Here is a 23,247-nt window from a genome sequence, read left to right on the forward strand (position 1 = left end):
GTAGACCAGGCCACAGTCTCCTGCTGTCAAAGTGCAGACATTTCCGAAAAAAGAAAAGGAGTACTTGTGGCACCTTAGAGACTAACCAATTTATTTGAGCATAAGCTTTCGTGAGCTACAGCTCACTTCATCGGATGCATACAGTGGAAAATACAGTGAGGAGATTTATATACACACAGACCATGAAAAAATACACATTGTAAGGAGAGTGATCACTTAAGATGCGCTATTACCAGCAGGAGAGTGGGGTGGGGGGAGAGAAAACCTTTTGAAGTGATAATCAAGGTGGGCCATTTCCAGCACATTTCCAGGAGTTAACAAGAACGTCTGAGGAACGGGGGGGGCGGGGGGGGCGGGAGGGAGGAATAAACAAGGGGAAATAGTTTTACTTAGTATAATGAGTCAACCATTTCTGAGCGGTGAAGCTGCAGGTCTCAGGTGTGTCCTAGAGGGGGTGCTGCAGGCCAGGCTGTCGTTTGGCTGCCATTGTGCTTATAGTCACCAGGGGTGGCTGTTCCTGGGCGATGGGGCGCGCTCCTGGAAAGAGTTTAAAATCAGAACCCAGCGATACGCACGCCGCGCTGCGGCCTTTTGCGCGGCGCAGCAAGCAGAGCTGCTGATCCCTTGCAGTCACAAGCGGGCTAATTACGGAGAAAAGGGGGGTGAGGTAATCTCCTTTACTTCCCGGGCTAACTGCTGCTGGTGAGCGGGAAAGGCGTCCACGCTTACCCGGAGCTCTTCTTCAGCAGCAGCAGCAGCTGGTCGCATGAAAGATATCCCCTCACCCGCCCGGTCCTGGGGCTGGCCCAGCGGCAACAACGCTGCATAAAAGGGATCGTGTTACGTTGGCACGTGCTCGGGGGTCTTCTTCCTGCTGCCCGGGCTCAGTTCTTGTTCGGGTGAGGGCCGCCTCCCCCGAAGCGGCGCGGGCTGCGGCAGGCTTCCCTCGCGCCCTGCCCGGCGCTCGCGGCGCGCTCGTCAAGAGCAGCGGCCGCAGCCTGGAGCCGCGGGGGCTGCGTTTCAGCAGCGGGAGAAACGCCCCCTTTCGACGCGGTGCACAGAGAAGCAGGCTCCCTTCAGCAAGGACGGGGCCACAGAAATGTAAGGGCCGGTTATCACCACGCCTGCTGTACATCACTTTTACATCCTCGAGGAGCGCTGGAGAAGGGGCAGGATTAGGTCCCTTTAAGCGTTGCATCCACAGGGGGAGGGGACCGTCTCTGTGGTTCCGGCTGCAACTACTAGGAAGCGGCTGTCTCAGTCCTCCCCTCTCTGCACCGAGCCGACTCAGGCCTCGGCCTGGGCAGCTGCTTGTGGCTTTGACGCAGCTGTGTGGACTCCTGGAGGTATGTGAGCAGCCGCTGCACAGGTGCCTTCTGATCTCCTTCCCCCTTGGTGTGGTTCTTACTTAGCTTCCTCCTTTTAGAAATCTCCCCTTTGTACTGACTGAGTGAGGCTAGTGCTGGGGAGGGTGCCAGAGCGAAAGCCTGGCTTGTGGTTTCTAGGATAAATACGGGCTGGGTGGGTAGCAACGGAGTTTCCCACTGTGCCTCAGCCCAGAGGGACCACAGCTAAGGGGTCAGTTCATTCTCCCTGGCGCTCTCAGTCCTTGGCCTGTTTGCGGAGGCTGCAAAGGCAGGGGACAGATGGGCAGGATGCTGGGGTTTGTTATTTGGACTTGTCCTGCTGGGAATCAGACCAGATCCTACCAGAGAGCTTTTGTGAAGCAAGTTGGGAATGACTTTGGCCTAATCTGCATTAGAAAAGGTTTGCCGCTACTAGTTATGCCAGCAAACCCTCCTCGCACAGACCTAGCTTATACTGGCCGGGAGTGTTTTTTGCCAGGCGAGTGTATGCTGCTGGCAGTAATGAAATCAGCTATCCTGGTAAAGTCACTTTTTGCCAATATAACTGATTCTACACTAGGGCTTTTGGTGGAATAGAAATGTTGCAAAAAAAATCCCACCCCTAACTGACATTGCTATACTGGCAAAAGTTTCTAGTACAGCCCTGGTCAAGGACACATCCAACCAGGGGCTGGAACTGGACCAACACCCTAGTGCTGAGAGGCTGTGTGTCCCTTGTCTCAAGCTGTCTGGCTTCTTGAAGCTTAAGGGCCATGTCTGCAGCGAGGGTAAACTGGCATGTTTGCTTTATACCAGCAAAAGTTCTGGCCTTAAGTGTCTTACTCTAGGGGCAGTTCTACACTAGGGACTTCTGCCAGCACAGCTGTTAGTCTGGAGTGTGAAGAGCTGTGATCTGACATAGCTGGGTTGGGAGAAGTCCCTAGGCTAGGTGCAGCTATGCCAGCAAAGATGTGCCTTTCCCAGTATAGCTTGTTTCGCTCATGGGGCGATTTTATTATGCTGGTAACAGCTTTGCCAGTATAGCTACTGCCACACTAGGAGCGCTTTGCTGGTACAGTGTGCCGGTATCGCTGTACCAGTAAGCTTTCCTTCTCCTCGCAAGAATATTATAGAATATTTTGTTTGCTGGTAAGTGGGGCTGAACCACTCTCTGACTTCTCAGACTGAAGATATGTCTACACTGTGGAGACTATGCCAATGTAATGATGTCAGCATAACCCAGATGCAGCCTACACCGACAGAAGGAGTTTTTCCATCAGTGTAGGAACACCGCCGCCCTGAATGACATTAGCTCCATTGACAGAGGCCCTCTTCTGTCAACGTAGCTGCATCTATACTGGGGGTGTTGTCGGTATAACTATGTTGGTCAGGGTGTGGTTTTTCCAGACCCCCTGACCAGTGTAGTTATGCCAATATCACTTTTCTGCGTGGGGCCTGGGCTAAGCCTAAAAGGCCTGGGCTCCTGACACAAGTGCAGCCTCTGCTCCGATATGCTCTTGAATGGGTGGAGAGAGGAGAACGCCTCTTCCCAGCCCACGCATAGAGCCCGGATGAGGTGGCAGCAATGGGGGAGCAACAATGATCAGGGGATCCTGAGAGCAGAGGTAATAGAGCCTCTGAAATTAATGGAGATTACCATGCTGAGTCAGGTAGTCTGGTCCCATAGCCTCTCTCTGACTGGCCAATACCAGCCTTGGCTCTGTCAATACCCCTCAATCCTTACAGGCAATACTTCCTGCTATTCTAGTTGTGGGATTTCTTCATGCAGCAGCTCTGACATTTCTCATGATCTGCAGCATCTCCTGCCATTTTGCAGAAGCAGCTGATTGAATTCAATTAAATGAGACTTCATTGGCATGGTAAGCTATACAGGTGTTGCCAAGCATCCTACATTGTGTCCAGGGGTGTGATGATTTTGCCATGGCGGATAGGGTCTATGGTAGAGGAGCCCCTGGTGGATGATGAATAGGGAGCTGTTTCCTTGGAGATGCTAATAATAAGCACTGTGTGACAGGAGTGTCTTCTGTGACAAGGTCCATGAGGGAGGTGGAACAGACTCCGGCAATCTGGCATCAGGTTATGGAGCAACTATAGTGCTGAAGGAGAAAGGTCCGGGTCTGCCTCCCCTTGCTCACTGTTTCTAGTAGACTGTGTTCCCCTTTTCTTCTAAGGCTCCAGGAGACAGAGAAAAAGAAATGCCCTCAGTGCTGAAATGGTCTTCTCTACCAGAGGCAGGTAGGTCTCTGTGTTGCTAACCAAGGGGAATCTGCTGCTGAGATCCAGGTTTGATTCCCACTCCAGATCTTCTGTGTCTGTGGCCAGCTGGGTTAGCAGGTGCTGCAGAGCCAGGAGAGGATTGGGAGAGGGGAATTCCTTCTGTTGCTTTATCGTGAACCCCTCCCCTTCCTGGCAGTTAAGGAGCATCACTGGCATGTTGCCCTGGAAGGTGCAGTTGTGCTGATGGTGCTAGCTATCAGACAGGGCAGCTGCTACTGACCTAGGGGAGGGGGAATCCCAAAGGAAAGGCCTCTGGGGGTCAGAACTTACCAGAAAGAAACCCCAAAATATCTCAGGAAATAACCTCTGTGATTAAAGGGAGTAAGATCCTGGGTCCAGCTCATCACTCACTGGACAGCTGGTGGAACTGGGATGTGGGAGGAAGAGGAGGGACATGAGTGCAAGGCTGTACATGCACTGGGTGGGGCAAGGACTAGTGAGAGGCCAAGAGCTCGTGGGGTGGGGGCGGCAAACAGTTTTAAAAATTGTATTAAGATGATGATTTTAAAAAGTGAACAGTAAGAGTTTAAGCGTAGAAGTTTCTGGTTATCAGGGAATCACGTACAGATTATCAAGGGGTGCAAAGTTCCGTTTAAGATCGAATGGGGTAAGGAATACATAATCTGGAGTATCCCTGATTTGGGGTAAAAGGTTAACGGGTCAAAGTACAGACATTGAGATATGAGGGTATGTTGTTCATATAATGGCTATGTTCAGGTGTGGAGTATAAGCATAGGCTGGAGTTTGGTAGGTGACTAACAGCTGGCACCTATGTAACCCTTTACCTGTTCTGAGCGCTGAGTGATGACTCTCACAGCATCCAAACTGAGCAATGAGGCTGCAGCGTTCGGGTGATGTAATTTGCTGATGTATGTTGTATTTCAGGCATGGTCTCGGAGATGAAGTTCCCAGTTCCTTGGGGCCACATTGCAGCCAAGGCCTGGGGATCCCCGGAAGGCCGTCCCATGCTCTGCTTGCATGGCTGGCTGGACAATGCCAACACCTTCAACAGACTCATCCCATTGCTCCCTAAAGGTGGGGCAGATCTATTATGTTAGAGCCTCTGGTTCGCTGTTGTGGGGAGGGAGGCTACTCTGTGACTTACTGTCTCGCCTGCCTCTCTTTCAGATTACTGTTACATGGCCATGGATTTTGGGGGCCACGGCCTGTCATCCCATCGGCCCACAGGCTTTCCTTACCACTTCCTGGACTATGTGAGCGAGGTCCGCAGGGTGACAGCAGGTGAGCAGGCTGGGAGGACTTGCAGGGCAGGGAGCTTTGTGTTCCTGGCTCCACATCCAGAAAGGACTCCTCTTTCCCTCCCCAGGCACCCTAGCAGTGACCAGTTATCTGCTGCTTCCTCCTGGCCTCACCATGACCCATCCTCCGGATAGTCCCCTAGGCTTTAGCCAGACTGAGCCCCAGGCTCCCTCAAAGAGCACTTCATCCAGAAAGTGCACTAGGTGCAGAGGGGGGATAATGCTGCTTATCTGGGCTCCAGGCACCATGGGACCCCAGTCAGGAGCTGAGCTTTGACCGCAGCAGGAGCCAGACCCCTCAGCAACCAAGGTGCAGGCACAAGAGGGTCCCTTCTCAAGAGCTGCAGGTCCACCAGCACCCAAGAGTGGCACTCTGCACCCGCAGCCTGGATGAAGAGCCCAGTTTCTGACACTTTCTCCAGAGTGAGAAACATGAAAACACGTGATAGAAATAAAACCCCGTAAGAGTAGCAGTTACTGACCTGCTGATGTGTCCAATGGATCTGTGTACTGCCAGGCTCACTCCCTCTTACCAACTGGCCCCCAGGCTTCAACAATTTGTGCTCTGCTCCCTGGCTCAGACCAGTGTTAGAAGAGTCTCTAAATTCTTCCTATCATATCTTTCCCTGTGGCTCATCAGTGGGTGCATGGAGTCTGTTTTTGTGTTTTACAACAGGGTCAGCCATAAACAAAAGCAGGCATGACCAGGACTCTGCAAATCCTCCGCACCACCTGGTCCAATTTCCTGCCTGGTAGTGGAACTGGAAAAGCAGCTGTCTACTGCTCAGTGCCACCATCCATCTCCCCAGAGACGAAGGAGCACACACCACTTTCCTTTGAAGTGCTGCAGTGCGAACCCTGTCTTGAACATGCCAGGGCACATTTCTAGGAGTAGGATGGATGGGGCTGTAACTTCCAGGCTGATTTCCACAAACCTAAAGGGCTGTTATGAAAATGCATCATGTGATTTAGGATCCTGGCATGCTGAATTATGCCATGGAATTTCACTAAGAGTAGTAGTCCTTCCCCTGTACCACGGCCCCATCTGCCCTGTTCCCTATGAATACTCCACAGGAGAGCATTCAGAGGCTCGTTTTTCCTACAGTGCAGAACGAAGCCAGGCTCCTTTGTCTGACTGATGGTCCCAAGGACTTGCCCCGAATGGGAACAGCTGTGGCAGCTGAGATCTGTGAGCCAAAGGGAACTGCCTGGTACCAGCTCACAGGCAGTGAGAAGCTGAGGCAGGAGGAGGTTGGTCCCTCTAAACCTGGCCTATTAATCCATCCTATTTCCTGACAAGGAAGCAAAACATCAGAAAGGCTCTCTTTAGGTCCCTGTGTGTAGGGAAGTGGTGAGTGGCAAAACATCACTGCTGCTGTATTTAATCCAGCATCACTTGCCCCATAACCTCAGCCGTGCAGAACACAATGCCATCCACAGCCTCAGAAACAACTCTGACATCATAATCAAAAAGGCTGACAAAGGAGGTGCTGTCGTCATCATGAATAGGTCGGAATATGAACAAGAGGCTGCTCGGCAGCTCTCCAACACCAGTTTCTACAAGCCATTACCCTCTGATCCCACTGAGCGTTACCAAAAGAAACTACAGCATTTGCTCAAGAAACTCCCTGAAAAAGCACAAGAAAAAACCCCCACAGACACACCCCTGGAACCCCGACCCAGGGTATTGTATCTGCTACCCAAGATCCATAAACCTGGAAATCCTGGACGCCCCATCATCTCAGGCATTGGCACCCTGACAGCAGGATTGTCTGGCTATGTAGACTCCCTCCTCAGGCCCTATGCTACCAGCACTCCCAGTTATCTTTGAGACACCACTCACTTCCTGAGGAAACTACAATCCATCAGTGATCTTCCTGAAAACACCATCCTGGCCACTATGGATGTAGAAGGCCTCTACACCAACATTCCACACAAAGATGGACTACAAGCCATCAGGAACAGTATCCCTGATAATGTCACTGCAAACCTGGTGGCTGAACTTTGTGACTTTGTCCTCGCCCATAACTATTTCACATTTGGGGACAATGTATACCTTCAAATCAGCGGCACTGCTATGGGTACCCCCATTGCCCCACAGTATGCCAACGTTTTTATGGCTGACTTAGAACAACGCTTCCTCAGCTCTCGTCCCCTAACGCCCCTACTCTACTTGCGCTACATTGATGACATCTTCATCATCTGGACCCATGGAAAAGAAGCCCTTGAGGAATTCCACCATGATTTCAACAATTTCCATTCCACAATCAACCTCAGCCTGGACCAGTCCACACAAGAGATCCACTTCCTGGACACTACGGTGCTAATAAGCGATGGTCACATAAACACCACCCTATACCGGAAACCTACTGACCGCTATTCCTACCTACATGCCTCCAGCTTTCATCCAGACCACACCACACGATCCATTGTCTACAGCCAAGCTCTACGATACAACCGCATTTGCTCCAACCCCTCAGACAGAGACAAACACCTACAAGATCTCTATCAAGCATTCTTACAACTACAATACCCACCTGCTGAAGTGAAGAAACAGATTGATGGAGCCAGAAGAGTACCCAGAAGTCACCTACTACAGGACAGGCCCAACAAAGAAAATAACAGAACGCCACTATCCATCACCTTCATCCCCCAACTAAAACCTCTCCAACGCATCATCAAGGATCTACAACCTATCCTGAAGGATGACCCATCACTCTCACAGATCTTGGGAGACAGGCCAGTCCTTGCTTACAGACAGCCCCCCAACCTGAAGCAAATACTCGCCAGCAACCACACACCACACAACAGAACCACTAACCCAGGAACCTATCCTTGCAACAAAGCCCGTTGCCAACTGTGCCCACATATCTATTCAGGGGACACCATCATAGGGCCTAATCACATCAGCCACACTGTCAGAGGCTTGTTCCCCTGCACATCTACCAATGTGATATATGCCATCATGTGCCAGCAATGCCCCTCTGCCGTGTACATTGGTCAAACTGGACAGTCTCTACGTAAAAGAATAAATGGACACAAATCAGATGTCAAGAATTATAACATTCAAAAACCAGTTGGAGAACACTTCAATCTCTCTGGTCACTCAATTACAGACCTAAAAGTGGCAATACTTCAACAAAAAAACTTCAAAAACAGACTCCGAGAGACTGCTGAATTGGAATTAATTTGCAAACTGGATACAATTAACTTAGGCTTGAATAGAGACTGGGAGTGGATGGGTCATTACACAAAGTAAAACTATTTCCGCATGTTTATCCCCCCCCCCCCCCACCCCGCACTGTTCCTCAGACGTTCTTGTCAACTGCTGGAAATGGCCCACCTTGATTATCACTACAAAAGGATTCCCCTCCCCCCACTCTCCTGCTGGTAATAGCTCACCTTAAGTGATCACTCTGGTTACAGTGTGTATGTAACACCCATTGTTTCATGTTCTCTATGTATATAAATCTCCCCACTGTATTTTCCACTGAATGCAGCCGATGAAGTGAGCTGTAGCTCATGAAAGCTTATGCTCAAATAAACTGGTTAGTCTCTAAGGTGCCACAAGTACTCCTTTTCTTTTTGCGAATACAGACTAACATGGCTGCTACTCTGAAACCAATGTTTTATCTGTTGCTTTTTAGCCTTGAAGTGGAGTCGATTCACTCTGATGGGCCACAGTTTGGGTAAGTGACTCTTGTGCCAATGGCAGTTTGACCCCCAGCAAACATTGGTGAATGATTAACTTGCATCACTTTCTTTTGGGAGAGAACAGACTGCAGTATTTTCTCTTAAAATGCCGAGCACCCCACCCATTTGATGCAATTATGTGGCAAACACCACACAATCATCTAAGCACTCCTTTAAAAAGAACTAAATGTCTAGGCCTCTTGAGTACAAGAAAAACAGTCAAAATTCAAAGTGGGTTTTGATCAACACAGTGCTGTCTTCCTGAGTTGGCAGAGAGCCTGAAACAACGGCTCTGTGAGGTGTAACCTCCTGGAACCCTCTTATTGATCTCATCAGGATGTTAACTTTAAATCCTAAGGATGACACTTTACATATCACTAACTCTTTAGCTGCTCGTCTCTTTGGGCTTGTCTACACTGGCACTTTACAGCGCTGCAACTTTCTCACTCAGGGGTGTGAAAAAACACCCCCCTGAGCGCAGCAAGTTTCAGCGCTGTACAGCACCGGTGTAGACAGTGCCCCAGCGCTGGGAGCTGCGCCTTCCATGGAGGTGGTTTTTTTAGAGCTCTCTCCCAGCGCTCTGCTGCGACCATACAAGGCACGTTAAAGTGCTGCCTTGTTGCCAGTGTACACTAGCCCTTTGTCAGATGGGATGGGAAATGGGGTGGGTATGAAGTTCATGGGGGAATTGAGACATGCTGCAGGAAAGGAACGGCTCCCTCTTCTCCCTCCTTCTCCTTCCCTTTGTATCTCCCCTTCTTTCTCCAGAGCAAAAATGAGAACAGGAAAGGGAGGGAACACGGAGGAAGCATGGAGGCATAAAGGTGACAGTATTCTCCCTCTGAGTGATGCTGAACGTAACTAACAGGACTTCCTGATATCCTCACTGTTATGACATACAGTCCATATTCTATCCTTGATTGCCATCGGTGGGAGAAATGCTGTGAATTGAGGGGATCAAGTATCCCATAACTTATCCCTCAGGCCACAGACCATAATTAAAAATGTTCCTCTCCCCAGTGGGTTTGACGCCCCAGATCTGATCTATCCCTTCTGTGACCACATCTCCCTGGTCCCAAAGCACTGTACCATTTTTGGTGACAGCTCTCCACTAGCCCGGGCTTCCCGCTGTGGCAGACTGGGTGTGGTGTCTGAAGGGAACTCCCCCACAGCCAGTATCCCTGCCCTATTTCCTACAGTGCCCCCTGCTGGGAGACTCACTGACCTGTGTCTTGGGATTCAAACCTCAGGTGAGATTGTTGCCTCCTTGTCAAGTGAGCTCTTCTAGGCCACCCCACCAATGCTCCCCGGCACCCTCCTGGTAGCTGTCACTCCAGGGAAGGGTGTTGCCCTGTACTGTGTTTACTGTATATAAGCCAAGTGTGGTCCTCTCTCTCACAGGTGGAAGTGTCGCAGGAATGGTGAGTACAGCAGCCTTTATTCATAGGGTTGACTCAGCTGGAAGGGTGATGGCTCCTATAGGCTGGGGGAATTAAGGGGCAGCCTGCATGGGACAGAAACAAATTTGTCTAAGATGAGAGGAAGCCCCTCCCGATACAGGACACTTACGAGAATTGTGTACATTCTGGGCCAGCTAAGAACGTGACCCTTCTCTCTTCCTCCCTCTCACAATATTTCTGACTCTTTCCAGTTCTCCTGCATTTTCCCTGAGATGGTAGATAAGCTGATCCTGGTGGAATCTTATGGCTTCTTCCCAGCTCCTCAGGTTAGATTTTTCCCTTTGGCAGACACAGAAGAGAGAAACGACACGGTAAAGCAAAACCCCTCAGAAGGCTCATTCCTTGTACTGCCACTGGGGGAGCATGTTTCTCAGTGGTCTTCCCTTCGGGAGGTCATGGGCCCATTTCCAATTGCAGCGGGTAAAGGAACAAGAGGTTGAGAGATGTAAGACAACTAGAACGGTTCCCGTCTTTTCCCCAGGCACAGTGCTGGTCAGAACAGATCTAAATGAACAATAAATGTCTGGAGCCACTTGGGGCTTCAGGAGTTTGTAGTGAAAAAACAATGCTCTTGGTTGTTATTCGTAATCATGTTCCTTAGGGTAGTACCTAAGGGCCAACCAGAAATGGGGCCCCGTTGTGCTAGGCCCTGGACAAACACAGTAGCAGACTGTCCCAGGGCTGGGTGGCTCAGGGAACTGATGATGGGGCATGAAGACTTTCATTTCTAGTTCAGTGGTTCCAATCTGATCACAGATTCAGTATTGCCAACCCCAAATGTTCAAAAATCACGAGTCACCAAAAACCATGAGGTTGGCTTTAGAATCATGGGATGATGTAAAATAATAAATTTGGTGTTTTTTATTTGCCTTTTGCTTTCTGAGTTTTTAGGCTGCACTGTGTGTGTGTGTGTGTGTGTGTGTGTGTCACATTTTGAAGCTTTCTCCACAGCCACAAGGGCTAGAAACTTTTCTTTAAGAACAAAGACTGAAATCCTCACATATTCACTTGGCTCCAGGAGCTGGGGCTTTAAGGAAAACAAGAATTATCACAAGACTCTTGACAAAACCGTGAGAGTTGGCAACAATTTTGAAACATAGCCTCTCTCCGGGTATGTCTATAGTACAGAGCCTATGTCAGCACAGCCACTTAGTGTAGGCGTAGCATACGCCGATGGGAGTTTTTCTTTCAGAGTAGGAACACCAGCTCCCTGACAACATTAGCCATGTTGACAGAAGCCCTCTTCTATCGACATAGTTGTGTCCACACTGGGAGGTTTGTTAGCATAGCTATGCTAATCAGGGGTGTGGTTTTTTTCACACCCCAACTGATGTAGCTTTGCCAACATCACTTTTAAGTGAAGACTAAGCCTCTGCGCACACAATCACTTGCATGCTCAAATTCACAGTCGCTTGTGCCAGGGCAGAACTTTCTTGTTCCAAACCCATTTGGACACAACAGTGAAGTGCAGGTTAATTGCAAATGGGCTCTGAAGGTGTAAATTCTCCACTTGTCTATACATGCACGAAGTTGTACAGATGGGGACCATTCTGAGGCCCTTTGACAATGTCACCTTAGGGCCATTCCTTTCACATAGGTCACCAAAATAGTCATTGGAAAGGATTTGGTGGATCTCATTCCAGTTCCTAGTGGGACAGGCATTCACCCCACACCAATGACCATCACCACTAACTGGCTCTCTTGCTGGCAGGGTCAGGACAAAGGCCCAGGATTAGGTAGGGAAAGGAAGTTGAACTCCCCTCTTCCCTCTAGAGATGAGCCATCCAAGTCAGAGGTGAGATACTAAAGAATTCATAGTATTTTGTTCGTAAGAGGAGTGGTGTCCTTGGCAATAATTTAATTTAATAATAATTTAATTTAATTTAATTTAATAATTTAATTTAATAAGAGGAGTGGTGTCCCTGATCACCACTTCCACTGCTGTATAGTGCTGCCATTCACTCCGCCCCAGCATCCATGGTGGTTGTTCAGATGAGCTGTATGTAGTTGGTAAAGTGCTTTGAGATCCTTCAGGGTGAAAGGTGCTATAGAAACATAAAATCACTTCTGTTGCCCCCATCTCTGATTTTTAGGAAAGTGGCACATGGTTGGACTCTAAGAGGAAGGTGATTGAAGGTCTCCTGAGTATGGAGGAGAACAAGCCCCAGCCCCCTAAAGTACGCAGCCCCCAAGAAGCACTGCAGAGGTGGGTGTCCCCCCCATCTTTGGTCTCTGTGGGAGATGGTGCCACCTCTGCCCTCACAGAGCTCTTGCAGTAGGTGGGTGTTCTCCTGGACAGAATTCTTGGGGGCCAGAACCATGAGATGCAGCTGACCCCTTTGTACTTTCCCCTCCCTTCAAAATCCGTAATTCATTTTCTTCCAGAATCTGAGCAGGGGCTTGTACCCCATTGCCAGCCCCCTGCTTCCTGTGGGGCTGGAATATGTTGGCTAATGTGCAAGAGCTGAACTGTCACTTGTCCTAGTTAGGTTTCAGAGTAGCAGCCGTGTTAGTCTGTATTCGCAAAAAGAAAAGGAGTACTTGTGGCACCTTAGAGACTAATCAGTTTATTTGAGCATAAGCTTTCGTGAGCTACAGCTCACTTCATCGGATGCATCTGATGAAGTGAGCTGTAGCTCACGAAAGCTTATGCTCAAATAAATTGGTTAGTCTCTAAGGTGCCACAAGTACTCCTTTTCTTCTTCCTAGTTAGTTTGTTTCCCTCCCACCTCGTCTCTCTCTGTCATCCTCTCTGTTGATGCCTTCCACCCCCTACTTCTCCAACAGCACATGCTGTGTCTTCCCCAGGCTATTACAAGCCAACAGTCACCTGACAGAGGAGAGTGGGAAGATCTTACTGCAGCGAGGAGCGACTGAGGTGCCGGGAGGTGAGGTGCCTCAGCTGCTCAGGGAAGTGATTGCCAGCTGGCTACAGAGCCCATGCCTTTAAGCCCAAAGTCAGCATGGGAGTGCCATCTGCTCCCTGGCCTACGCCCAAGGCCTGGGATAGCCTGGGTGTGAAGAGCCCCTGAGGTTTGAAAGAGTGACTACGTTTGGAGGGTGGAGCTTCCTGTACCCGACAACTGAGGTCCAAGCCCACCTTTCCCCTCAGGCCGTGGGGCTTAATTCATTTAACACTTGAGTAAAAAGAAGAAATCCCCAATCCATCGTTCCTCCCCTTCCCCCTAGATATGATCCTGGGGTAGCTAAAAAGCAGAGGGGGAGCTGGAACCCCGTGTGAATTCCTATCCTATGGGATGTAAATAACACTCTCTCCTTTCTTCCCAGGCCTGGTGTATAACAGAGACATGAGAGTCCTTAAGGTGAGTGCTGACGTTCTCCCCTGCCCCTTACTCTGACAGGGCCCTTTGCTGAGAGGGAAAAGACCTTCCCGTTTTAGGTCACATTGCATCTGGGTTCCATTTACCACCAACCTAAACCCCAAGCCATAGGTGCTGGAACTAGGGGTATGGTTTCCATTATATCCAGGGTTTACAGTTTGATTCAATGGCTCTCAGCACCCCCACTATACAAATTGTTCCAGCACCCCTGCCCCAGGCTTGTTCAGTGCTTTCCCCCCAGTTTTAGGTTATATAAGTGGCAGAGTTTCCTTGGAGAGACTGTTTTACACTCCAATAAGTTGAATTTACCGTACAGCTTTGAAACCCCACTGCAGTTAATGGGATTTGCTAAGCAGAGCAAGTTAGACCCTTTCAGATCTGATTGAACAAGTCCTCTCCCTCCCTATCCTAAGTCCCGGGAGAGTGGGAGGGTGCTTAGGGGCAGCTTTTCAGCTTGTTTTCCCTTTTGTGGGGTTGCCTTGGAAGAAGGGGGAGAGGGCAGGAGTTGGGGTGATCAGATATCCTACACCTTGTTGGACAGTCCTACCTTTCAACGAGTCAGGTCTGCCCTACAATACAGACCTATATCGGACTAACTACGTCACTCAGGGGTGTGAAAACTCCACATCCCTGAGCAATGTAGTTATACCAACCTAACCCCCAACATAGACAGCCACTGACGTAGCTCCTGCCTCTCAGGGAGTGGATTAACTAAACCGATGAGCGCTCTCTCCCGTCATCTTAGAGCGTCTTCATCAAAGCACTGACGCATTTTAAATGTAGACGTGCCCTTGGTCCTCATTCTGTCTGCCCTAAGGTAGGGAGCCAAGCAAGAGATTCAGCCAGCCTTTTTTAGGAAAGGCTTTCTCTAAAAGCTTTCTTTACGAACAACTTTGTGTGAATGGGGTATAACTAGTCACGCAATCTCTCAGAATCACTCTGGGGCCTAGGTAGCCTCGTATGTGAGACATGCACTAGAAATGCTCAGAACTGAGACTGTTCTCATTCTTGAACATATTACAGCACTTGGCTTTGATGTACTGGTGTTAGTGCAATTTTGAAACACTACTGGGTAGAAAGAAGTGCCTTGTTTCATAGCTCCAGACACCTTGTTGCCCTAACAAGATCGCAAGGGTCTTTCACGTATCACGGTGGGCCTGCAGCTTGGATGGAGAGATCTGGGCTAGCTTTAATCTAGCTAGCGCAGCAAAAAAACAGCAGTGAAGAGACGGCAGCACAGACCCCAGCATGGGCTAGGGTGCGAGTACATACCTAGAGTCCAGACAGGCTTGTACAGCCTGCGCCACTGTCTGTGTCGCCACATCTTCCCTGCATTTTTAGTCACACTAGCTAGATTAAAGTTAGTGTGCATGTCAGTATGTGCCCTGCAATCTAGACTCACACTGCAAAACCCTGTTGCACTGATGGTAAGCCCCACCCAGGCCCCAGCATAGCCAATAGGGTGTAGTGTCAAATGTCAGATTCCCTGCCAACCAGGGAGTGCATTGCCCCCCAACCCTGCCCCCTGGAATTTACTGATGTCTGTGTCTCCATTTGTCTTTGCATCTGCAGCACAATCTAGACCCCCTGACTCTGGAGCAGTCTGTGAGCTTCTTGAGAAAAATCCAGGCCAGTGTCCTAATGATCATGTGAGTGATGCACAAGCATAATCAATATCTACCATCGGCCCCTTTCCATGAGCCCACGCCCAGGGTGTGTGGTGCACTGCAGGGAAGGTGTGAATAAAAACCCTTTCCATGTGTGGAAGGTAGAGTTAAGGATTTAATACTGATAGGAATTAAATAAGCTTGGTGTATAACAGCTCCATGACACCCCGCCAAACACAAACAAAGCTAGGCCCCTGCTCAGCTGCTTTTGACAGGGCGGTAGTACCACTTCCTGGAGCAAGCCTCATTCCCCTTCCATGGGTTCCTTCACCTACTCCATGGCAGGTGTGTGTTCACCTACAGAAAAGTGCATGGACACCAGTTCTCTCTTGCTTGCTGATCCCTCATAATTAAGGCTACGTTTCAGTCATGGGTATTTTTAGTAAAAGTCATGGACAGGTCACAGGGAGTAAACAAAAATTCACAGGCCGTGACCTGTCCATAACTTTTACTATATACCCCTAACTAAAACTTGGGCCAGGGGCCCATGGGTGCTCTGGGAGGAGGGGGGTCCGGGGCGCTGCTGGGGGTGGTGGCCCAGGACCCCCACTGGGGTGGGGGGGGGGGGCCACGGCAGGCAGTGGCACACAGTCCAGGGCCCCTGTTGGGGGAGGGTTGGCTGGGCTCACAGGCTCCCTACCTAGCTCCCCATGTCCCTGCAGTTTCTAGGCGGTGGAGGGGCCAGGGGGCTCTGTGCACTGCTCCCACCAGAAGCGCCGGCTACGCAGCTCCCATTGGCTGGGAACAGCAGCCAATGGGAGTTGCGGGGGCAGGGTCTGCGGGCACGGGCAGAGCCCCCTGGCCCCTCTGGCTAGGAGCTGCAGGGCCATGCCAGCGGGAGCCGGGGAGCCTCCGACCCCGAGGTAAGCACCCCCCACACTTCCCAACCCCCTGCCCCTAGTCTGGAGCCCCCTCCCACACACCCAAACTGCTGCTGCGGGCCCAGAGGCTGTCTGGCTCAGGCAGCCCCTAAGCCAGCACCAGCTGCTGCAGAAATCACGAAAGTGATGGAATCCGTGACCTCCATGACAGACTTACAGCTTTACTCATTACTAACAGGAAGAAGCTGAGTCAAGGAGCCCTTCACAACTGGCTAGCACTGCTGGACACTCAGGGAGGGAGAGTCTCTAGGCTGTCAGAGAGAACCCCCAGTGTAGTATTCATGCTTCTTCTGATCATCGACCCCATGGGAAGCCTGCACTTCCCAACCCATGCAAGGGGCTGCCACCATCCCTCCTGTTAAAGGTGGATTTTCTTATCCTTTGTCCCAAGGTTCAGGCTTTCTTCCCCTTCTGCAGGATTCTCCCCACTTCCTTGGAGACTCCTGCTCACTGGGTCTTTCAAAGCTTGTATCTGTGCGCTTGTGTGCACAGGCTCCCGAGGGGTCACTAATGTGGGCCCTATGCTGTAACCTTTGTTACCCTGCTCAGAAATGGGAGCGAGAGAGAGAGATACTTGTAATGGAGCTCTCATGGTGGAAAGACCCATTGTATAACATTGCTCAATTTCTGTGGTGTGTATGTTTCACTCCCACCTGCTGCTCTCTGCTGCCAGCTTGCTCCTCCTCTCAATCCAACCCAACCCAACTCCCAGTTCACCCTGGCACCGCATGAGTGGGCTGGAATAACAGTGGGAGAAGCCTGATTCATAAAAGAGCAGGTGCGTGTGTGTGTGAAATGACCAAAGATTCTAAAATGGCTGAGTAGGAGAGCTGCTTTCTGGACTCTGCCTTTAACAAGAAAAATAAGCACACAGCTCTCATCCAGTCTGGATTGCATGCATCCTAGAGCATTATGGCAATGAACTATCAACTTTACTCTAGGCACTACCGTAATATAAATAATAATATTTTCAAAATAGTAGGGGAAAGTTTGTTTCTCTCTTTTCTTATCCTTCTACGGGGATCTCTTTCATAAGGGGAGGAGGCACTAAACACGGCAATGCAGACACAAAGTGCAGGTAATAAAGTTAAATAACACTATTGGGCCCTACGCTAATAGCAATAAGCCACTCTCAGGTGTGTATGAAAGAAGGGTGTCAGTGCATTTCTCAGGTTTAGGTCACACACACACAGACACCTGAGGCTGGTGCAATAACCTGCTAGGGTGCCCCCCGTGATGGCTTATTGCTGTGATCAATGGCAATGTCTCACAAGGGAAGCTTTCGGAGAGGAGCTGGTGTTAAACTCAGATGTAGAACAGGTGGCAAACAGCACACTGAAGACCTAGCACTGCTCCCCTTGAAGTGTATGACAGAGATATTCATGTCACTGGGAGCCCAACTGGGCCCTAAGTGTATAGATTATACTGTACCAACTAATAGTGAGGGAGGATGAGGCAACCCAAGGAGGAGACACTAAGGAGTTAGCTCGGAAGTGGATCTCATTATAATAATACCTACCTCTTTGTAAAGCATTTAAGATCTACTGATGATGAGTGCTTTATAAAAGGAACTTAGTATCATAATATCAAGAAACCTGAGAAGGTCTTTAAAACTCTGCCTTTAACTACTTCTCATTGCCTAATTCTCTCTCCACCAGTGATGCTAGCCTGGCTTACCCATTTCTCCACTCCTCCCAGGGTTGGAAAACCCATCCCCGAAACTAATCTAAAACTATTACCACTGCCTCCCTCAAAGCTCTCAACTGCCCGCTTTTATCACAGCTCCTCTAAGAAGAGGCAGCTGGGCATAAATTGATGAGAATTTAAACAAGGCAAAACAAGTAAATTATAAACATTATATTCCCCTGCTCACTTCTGTATGTTGCTCCTCTTCTTAAAGGACAAGATCTGCAGGGCTGATGTCATGTCCACTTAACCTGTCTCTCATCCGATTGGGACCTCAGAGCACCTCTATAAAATAAAACCCCACTAGAAGTTGAGGGGGGAAATGGAGGAGGAGAAACTAACTGCAGAGCTGGCTTTAGCCTCCTTCTGTTGCAGAAATAGAACCCTGGGCACTTTTACCTCAGGAGAACATGTTCTTAAGTGTCTAGCTGTTTCTTCTGGATCCAGTAGAAACCAAGAACATTCTGGAGACATCTTGAAAATGTGGGGTGGGAGAGGACTTGTAATTTCACATTGCACCACCTTGTGGAAGAAATGCAGTGTTACACCCTCCCATAATAGTTAAAACTGGGAAACTGCGAAAAACTGGACTTGTTTGTGGGGTTTGTTTTGTTCTCTCTAATTTGTCTGTTTTTGCATTTCCTGAGTGGCTGCTCTTGTAGCCCCTTGTGCCCTACTGGCCAGAGGAGGCTAATGCTGGGGATTGTTTAATGGATAAAACCAAACATGCACATGCACAAAGGGGGAGGAGGGGAAGCCACCAGGGAGAGATGGAAGGGCTAGTTGGGTGAAAGCACCAATTAAGCTGGGTTTCAGATCCTAAGCAAAGCTGTCCTGGCCTTGGCTCTCCTAAGAACTTGACCTTCACATAACTGAGCCCTGGGAAGGGTAATTTCCTGAGCTTATGCACCATGATCAATCCACTCTTTCAGCAGGGGCTTTGATAGATAATGGACCCCTGAGTTTGGTCCTTCCTTCCTCCTCTCACTCAACTAAGTGAGTCTAACCCTTGGTGTCCACAACACAGTCATATAGTCCAGTCCCAGCCTACACATATGTGACTGTGGAAAGCAAGATGAGCTGATTCAGTTTCTCTGACTGTGTCTGGTCTCTGTGATTCGCATCTCAGGGAAGGAGAGCAGCTAAGATCTGTGGAGATGTGGCCCAAGACACACTGTGTGTTACATGGAACTTTGTGATTGTTTTCTAGAGCACAGGATGGAATATTTAATCCTGAAGCTGAAAACATGAGCCAGTACTTTGTGAAGCCCCTGCGGGAAGCATTCCAGTCCAACCTGAAGGTGAGAGCAAGCACCAGCCAGACATGCCCAGTCACTGCGGGTTTGTGCACACAGGGAAATAGCATTCTGTGTGGAGTCGGACACTCTTATTCCAAAATAAGCATCCACCTGGGGAGTTCTACTGGACTAGCTTTAGTGCCTTAAGCTCACACCCTTCATCGTTCTGGTTGTCTCCTTTATTTGAAGCATTAGGCTGCCCCACTTAGCAACTGCGAGGCCAAGTCCTTCTCCACTTCCAGTTATTACCACCCTCACCAGCAGCCTGATGCCTCAAATGAAGGAGATCCCCTGCCCCCTCAGAGGGTGCGTCAGATAATCTGCCACCCTAGGCGCTACATCAGTGCTCCGCCTACCCCATGGTTACAATTCCTTAACATAGGCAGAGCCAGGTTTGTACCATTTTTGATGAGGCTAAGCCCACAGCAGGGGCGCAAGGGGCAGAGCCTCCCCCATGCTGGGGACTTGTGAGAGGGGCAAGGGGGAAGCCCCCATTTAGGCACAAAAATTGAAAATAAGGGCACAAGGTAAAGTCTAGTCTACATGCATTGGATAAACCTCTGGGGCTAAGCCTGGCTATAGCCCTGGCCTGGGTGGGTGGATGGGTAAGTGACCCCAGCCTAGGGTCTGATAATAAAGATGTGTAGGACCTAAAGGACTCCTTTAGAACAGCACCCACATTTCAAAGGGGACACCCCATGCAGAGACAGGAGTGACTCCCTGCAACTTCCTGACTGACCCCCCTTTCAGGGCCACGGTGCAACACGTAAAGCAGTGTGCTCCTCCAGAAAGAGGCTGCCCTGGAAGGATCCAGCACTGGGATTCCCCCATCCTGAGGAACCAGCAGCCCTGCGTTAGGGATCTAGCTGAGAGCACCATGTGCTGGGACTCGTGGCATAGGGGTCCATCCGTCTGCCCTCCCCCAAGCAAACCCTTCTGGGTGTCAATCCAAAGGGAACTCTACGTTTCAGGGGGAGTTGCACCAGGCCAGTGGGGACTCCCAACATGAAGGCGCGGGGGGTGGGGGTATGCAATACATGGGTGGAACAATGTATCATTGCTGTGTACTGTATTGTTTGATTAAAACTTATACTATGTGTGTATAGATATATCTATTTCCCTGGAACCTAAACCCCCCCCCCCCACTTTACATTAATTCTTATGGGGAAATTGGATTCGCTTATCATTTTGCTTAAAGTAGCATTTTTCAGGAACATAACTACAACATTAAGTGAGAAGTTACTGTAGGTTAGTATTTGTATGGGAGAGCTGCATGGACCAAACAGTGGTGGGGGATAATAAAGGGAGACTGGAGTCTGGATGAGTGGGACTGGGAGGCCAGGACCTGGGTGTCTGTGAAGACCAGGACAGAGAGGACACAAATGGGGTATGGCGGATGGGGTAGGAAAACAGGGTCAGGGAGCAGCTCCTGGGGCAGGTGGGGAGAGTAGGAGGCCATGGTGAGGTGGGACAAACCTCAGGGGGTAAGGAGGACTGGGGAAAAGGACAGACCCCAGGGGATCAAGGGCATGGAAATTGGAAGGACTGCAAAAGTTGGGGGAGCGAAGCCCTGACCATCCTGGACCCTTTGAGGGAGCCCCCCAGTCTGAAGCCCCTACTTCACCCTCCCAGCTGGCAATCCTGAGGCCCTTGGGTGATGGATCCAACCTGCTTCCCAGATGAGCCACCGTGCCCTTTCAGCAGCCAGCAGGTGAGAGTTCAGCTGCTGGCATGAAGCAGAGTGGGACCCAGGGGCCAGCCAGGCCAGGCTGCAGCGTGCTGCAGCCCAGCCAGGTTTTAAAAGTGCCTCAGGGGAAGGGGCAAGCTCTTCGGCCTCTGTCTCCAGTGCTTATGGGGGCAGATGAGCTGGGATAGATAGGGGGCAGAATGCCAGGTGGAAGATGGGCTAGCTACATAGGATGGAGATCAGGGACAGGAAGGCTAGGATGGTGGGGGGGTTAGGATATGGGAAAATGGGGGCAGGATCCCAGGCGGGCAGGGGTATCTGGGGTTAGAGTAGACACCAAGGATAGAGAGGAACAGGAGACTAGGACAGGACGGGCAGGCAGGGGGTGCCACATACCTGTCACTAGGGGCCCCCTCATTCTTTGGCTCATCCAGGGACAGGCCACCAGGGGCTAAGATGAGCCCTCCAGCTACATGGTCCGTGGCTCATGTGCTAATGTGCCCAGGGTGCTGCTGACATGCGTTAAGTTTGTTAATGTGCTTTGATCTTTGCTTTGAAACCAGACATGATCAAAGTGCTTTAAGGAACAAGTAATGGATGCAGGATCCACAGACAGCCCACACCGCAGCAGTTAGTGTGGGGCAGATTACACCCCAGCATGTGGTGAATCTGCTGCCCTAAGCAGCTGCCTCGTTTGCCTGTCCCTACTGCAGCCTCTGTCCCCATGTTTAGTACTGCTCATTGCAGAAGCCATCTCCCTGTCCAACTCAGTTGATCATTTGACAACCTTGCAGAATGAGATGATTATGCTTATTTTAATTTGCATGTCCACAGCATCTGCTAATGAAGTTATCCCTTTCTTCAAGAAAAACATTTAGCCTCAGCATTTAGCTTGATGACTTCCTGTTGCAGTGAGTTCTACAGACTGCATGGAGAAGTATTTCCTCCAGTTCACATCTCCGTGTTCTCTCTCTCGGTCTCTCTAGCACTTCCAGTTAGCCAAGGTGACTGGGAATCATTTTGTCCACCTGAATGACCCTGAAGTAGTGGCTGGGCTCATCAACATCTTCCTAAAGAGGGACCAGAGCTCCAAAGCCAGGCTGTAGCCTGGATTCCTGCATCAGGGCTTGGCTCCCAGCTTCCCAGGGCAGACAGCAGCAGTGACAAGAGGACAAGGAGCTTAATAGTCTTGCATGCAAGATGAGACACCACCACACCGTTACCTGGCTGGACCCTAAAGTTTTCCTCATTACATCATTTTCATCCTTTTGAGCCCAGTGGCTTGGAATGGCAAAAGAACCTGTCTAAGCAAACGGGCACTGAGGACTCTTCTCAAAGAAGAGCGGCGCAAATTGTTTTGTGTTCAAAAGGAGATGGGGAGGAGTCCCACCTTATGCCTCCACTTCACATGTTGCAGCAGCAGCTTCTGGATTTAAGGTCCGCTTTCCAGTTAAACCTGCTGCAGTTTGATCAGCAGGAAGCAAACCCCCTTGCTTTGTTTTGATGATGTGCTGCCTTGGAAAGGACTGGGAGGGGTAAACCAGGCACTTCCCCACCACTACTGACAGCTTATGATATACATAAACACTATATCTATACACAAGAAGTGAGTTCTTTGATATTGTATGACATTCCACCTCTCTTCACCCTGTAACTGCCTCCTACAACAATTCTGCATCGCTCTTGTTTCATTGAGCATTTTAGCCAGGACTGACATGAATTTATTCTGGCACCAGCTGCAGTCTCAGCTGATGGGTGCACAATGCAGGTTCTGCTCCTTAGCAAGTTACAAGAGATACGGGGGTGGGGTGGGAGGAAAGAATACCAAGACTAATTGACTTCCATGAATCAATGTTCATGCAGAGCCAAGACACCAGAGCACTTCTTGCACTGGGAAAGGCTGCTGCAGCTTGCCCTTTCCCAGAAGGCAGGTGTCAGGGGCATCTGAGGAGAGTACAGCATTTGAGCAAAAAGCCACAATCTGGTATTACAACGGGAGTAAAGGGTGGCATTGCTTGAGGGAGACAGACAACCCTGTAGGAATACACAGAGTTAGGCTATGAGCAGCAGCCATTGTGATGCATTTTCTAGCGTTTACTCAAAGCTGAGCTATCCATTAACTTGTAAATGACCCCAGAGGTGATCAAAAGAGGTCACACTCTTCCCATGCACTAACCAAGCAATAGCCTAACTGTAATAAAGGGGGCCACTTACTCCAAAAGAGACCTGGACTGTTAAAACAGATTCACCCTTATTTGAAAGAAAGGGTATGAGAGGCTTGTGGGGGGAGAATCATGGGCCTGCAGGGGCTCCCTCCCCCAGACAAAGCTCTACAGAGAGGCCTCCGCAAGCACCAGCCCTTTGGTCAGAAACACGAGATGCTTTGACACTGTCTTCTTGTGAATTTACTGAAACAGAGGATAAGCCAAAGTAGCTCAGTACCCTAAAGGCAACAAGCAGGAGGCCCATGGGGGACTCTAGTGCTCCACATCCCTGACAGCAGGGAGGGAAGCAGGAACACCTGCCTTGTGAGCCTGCAAGCACCAGCACAGCGCTCACACCCAGCTGTTTCTGAAAACCTGCCACAGGGCAAGGCCTAAGGGGGACAGGAGCATTTCCCCCTGCAACCAC

General features: G+C 50.0%; 1 protein-coding gene across 5 annotated transcripts; it reads left to right on the top strand.

The window, feature by feature from the left end:
- The first annotated feature begins 634 nt into the window (after window positions 1-634).
- Window positions 635-23,246, top strand: SERHL2 (serine hydrolase like 2). 5 transcript variants are annotated; one of them, XM_074941740.1, is made up of 14 exons: window positions 821-1,346; window positions 3,539-3,602; window positions 4,530-4,679; window positions 4,773-4,886; window positions 8,551-8,592; window positions 9,796-9,846; window positions 9,998-10,017; window positions 10,248-10,322; window positions 12,150-12,262; window positions 12,865-12,944; window positions 13,345-13,379; window positions 14,970-15,046; window positions 18,842-18,932; window positions 21,603-23,246. In XM_074941740.1, the coding sequence occupies exons 2-14, from the start codon at window positions 3,563-3,565 to the stop codon at window positions 21,720-21,722; spliced, it is 1,008 nt and encodes a 335-aa protein (XP_074797841.1). In that variant the 5' UTR covers window positions 821-1,346; window positions 3,539-3,562; the 3' UTR covers window positions 21,723-23,246. The 5 variants fall into 5 exon arrangements, with proteins under 5 accessions (XP_074797840.1, XP_074797841.1, XP_074797842.1 ...); XM_074941741.1 differs by having other exon boundaries at window positions 917-1,101; window positions 21,603-23,244; XM_074941739.1 differs by lacking the exon at window positions 3,539-3,602 and having other exon boundaries at window positions 635-1,101; window positions 21,603-23,242.
- Window position 23,247: the final 1 nt, after the last annotated feature.

Source organism: Natator depressus, chromosome 1 (genome assembly GCF_965152275.1).
Source record: "Natator depressus isolate rNatDep1 chromosome 1, rNatDep2.hap1, whole genome shotgun sequence".
NCBI lineage: Eukaryota > Metazoa > Chordata > Testudines > Cheloniidae > Natator > Natator depressus.